At 30.8% G+C, this 2,759-nt stretch overlaps 1 protein-coding gene across 1 annotated transcript; it reads right to left on the bottom strand.

Moving 5' to 3' along the window:
* Window positions 1-1,933: 1,933 nt before the first annotated feature.
* Window positions 1,934-2,476, bottom strand: LOC104648669 (uncharacterized). Its single transcript, XM_010326464.1, has one exon. The coding sequence runs from the start codon at window positions 2,474-2,476 to the stop codon at window positions 1,934-1,936; it is 543 nt and encodes a 180-aa protein (XP_010324766.1).
* Between the last annotated feature and the right edge of the window lie 283 nt (window positions 2,477-2,759).

The raw sequence follows: 2,759 nt of genomic DNA on the forward strand, positions 1-2,759 counted from the left end.
CATCTACGGACCGTGATGGTCAATCATGGTTCTTGTCACCTAGTGGGTAAATGGGTTGTTGATTGAAGGACACAAACTACGAACCGTAGTCTAACCTATGAACTGTAGGTCCTTCCGTCGTACGACACTTGGTCAAATTTTTTGAGCTGCGTCTTGGGGGGATTTCAGTCACAATCAACGGATGTGCAGCACGGGGCATGGTTAAAGCTACGGTCCATCGGTGATAAACATTGATTGCACCTGCAGATTTCTGAAAAGCTGATTTTTGGTCTGTTTTGAACACGGGGTGTTACATGGACATAGGATCATTTTGATCCAAACCACGTTAAATATTCCTTGTTCTTTAATTTCACTTTTCCGCTAACAAACTTTAATATTGAAAATTCTATTACTACATTGAACTCTAGAAGTCTGTCATATGATCTTATACTTTCTCGAAGTTTCTGCTTCATGTGTTCATATTTGTTAGATGCAATTGATAATGTTAGAAATATTTTTCATCTAATCAATTCCAGAAAAAATTAACATAAGATTTCTACCAACTAAATAACAATGTTGACTCTAGAAAAAAATTGAGAAATGAGAGTAATAAAATGTCCACGTAATGGAAGAATCCTATAAGACTATTAATATAACGCAAAAACAAACTCTTTTCTTTAATCTCGAGTTTGTTGATCAAGAGTAGATACTTACTACTAAACTTTTTTTTATATCATATGTGAAATAGTAGTAATTTGAGTAGACAATATGATAATATTGTGTTGAAGTGCTGTCATACGCTTCTTGTAGATACACTTCATGTTTTCTCTTTTATTTGTAGCATGGAGTTCTTATCATTGGAATTTTGAATTATGGTCATTTATGGGTTCCTTGTGTTTTGCTTATTGCATTTGCAGGTTTGGCAATAAAATAGATGAAAAAATGGAGGTTTTATGTAGTCCAAGTATAAGCTCTAAAATGTATGTGACTGTTTAGCAAACAGTTTTAGCTAATTTATCCTCACATTCATTTTTTGAATATTTTTACTCTTTTTATGCCCCTCGATAGAAGTAAAATAAACATTTATTTTGTATTTCACGAGAGACAATTTTGTATATGAGATGTAGGTGAGACGAAAAGAAGCCAACATTTTTAGTATGTGTTTTTTCTACATACCCGGATTAAAAAGCATAAGGATAGGTAGAGCATGAGCTCTTGAAGACTAAGTTGTTGTATTATATTTTAATATTGTTGGTCTTCTCCATTGGAACATTAACAAAAACCTCTTTGTTTTACTCTTTTATTTCCTTACTATTTCTACTTATTAAAAGAGATTTCATGGTGAAGTTTTCTCCCTCTAGTATTGTGATTTCCCTGTGAGATCAGTTCAAATGGAGAATTTAACGGACATCGATTATTTATTTTGTTTATGGTCTAATTTTAGGCCAATTTTTAATTCGATTTGTCTAACTTCTTTTTCAATATATGTTGGCGATTGATTTGGTATTTGGGCTGTTTTACCATTGCATGCACTAAATTTGGAGTTCATGTGTCGCGGTGTTCCTTCTTATTAACGACTTTGTGTTTCAAATTCTGTTCACATCTTTATACAATGATTCTAATTTATTAAATCAATCATTGGAGAGAAATTAAATTTTTCAAGAAATAAATATTAATCACTTGGTTTATCAACATGATTGAGTGGAATAGCTATTATTGATCATCTAAAATATAAAAATCTTGTTTATGTAATTTTCATTTAATTAAGAAATATTATGTGTTAATACAAATAAACCATCCTCGTAGATTTATTTTCATGAGGTTGAGTTGAATAATATTTTATTTATATAAATAAATAAGAAAGTAAGCACGATTTATTGAAATATCAATAATCTCCTTTTATTTAGGTACTAGCTTTCAAGAAAGACAGATTAATTTACAATGATTATATAAACTACCTATTTTTAATGAGTTGTTCAGCAATTTTTGCCATTAATACAAGATCAAATTGTTTTCTACTTCTATCTACCATTTCACGCGTTGTCTTACTACCAAGTACATTCTGACAGTCACTTACAAATCGGGGACACTTTGCCAGGTCATTTTCTAAGCCATTATAATCCTTGTTAGTTAAGGATTTAGAAGCATCTTGAAGAACGGTTATCAATAATCCATAACTGCTGTCACAAATACTATACAAGTCTTTGGTCTCTTTGTCTTTTGCATTTGCTTGAGCTTTCTCTACGAAAGCACGGTTATCATTAGCATTTTGTAGTGATTTGGTGATAGCAGCTCTAGTTACTTCTTCAGGAACATATGGATGAGAAGGTATAATTTGTCTAAAAGTGGTTAAGCAAAATTGAAGATCTTGTACTTGTCTACATATACCTGTTTTTAATGCCTTGTCTGCACGAATGTCACATAAAGAAGTTTGAAAGTTGAAAATGGTTGCGACAAGTACTAAAGGAAGAAAGTATGGAGTAAAAAGAGAAGTCATTTTCATTTCTACAATAATTGTTACTATGATTTTTGAGGTGGATGCGACTCAATATATATAAAAGAGTGACATTGAAGCAAAACAGGAATAACTATAAATTTTATCTATTTCAAAATCTATTGACATATATAGAAACAATGTTAAGGTATTTACTTTTTCAATTTCCAATCATATATAGAAATAATGTTAAATTGATATATCTCTTTCCAACTAATTAAGTTATTTCTTCATATGAGTGAGACATATTTAGTAACAGCATAATAATTACGAACAAAATTTTGAG

Source organism: Solanum lycopersicum, chromosome 8 (genome assembly GCF_036512215.1).
Source record: "Solanum lycopersicum chromosome 8, SLM_r2.1".
Taxonomy (NCBI): domain Eukaryota; kingdom Viridiplantae; phylum Streptophyta; class Magnoliopsida; order Solanales; family Solanaceae; genus Solanum; species Solanum lycopersicum.

Coding starts and splice junctions, on each gene's coding strand:
- LOC104648669 (XM_010326464.1), bottom strand. CDS start 2,476: ATGACTTCTCTTTTTACTCCATACTTTCTTCCTTTAGTACTTGTCGCA.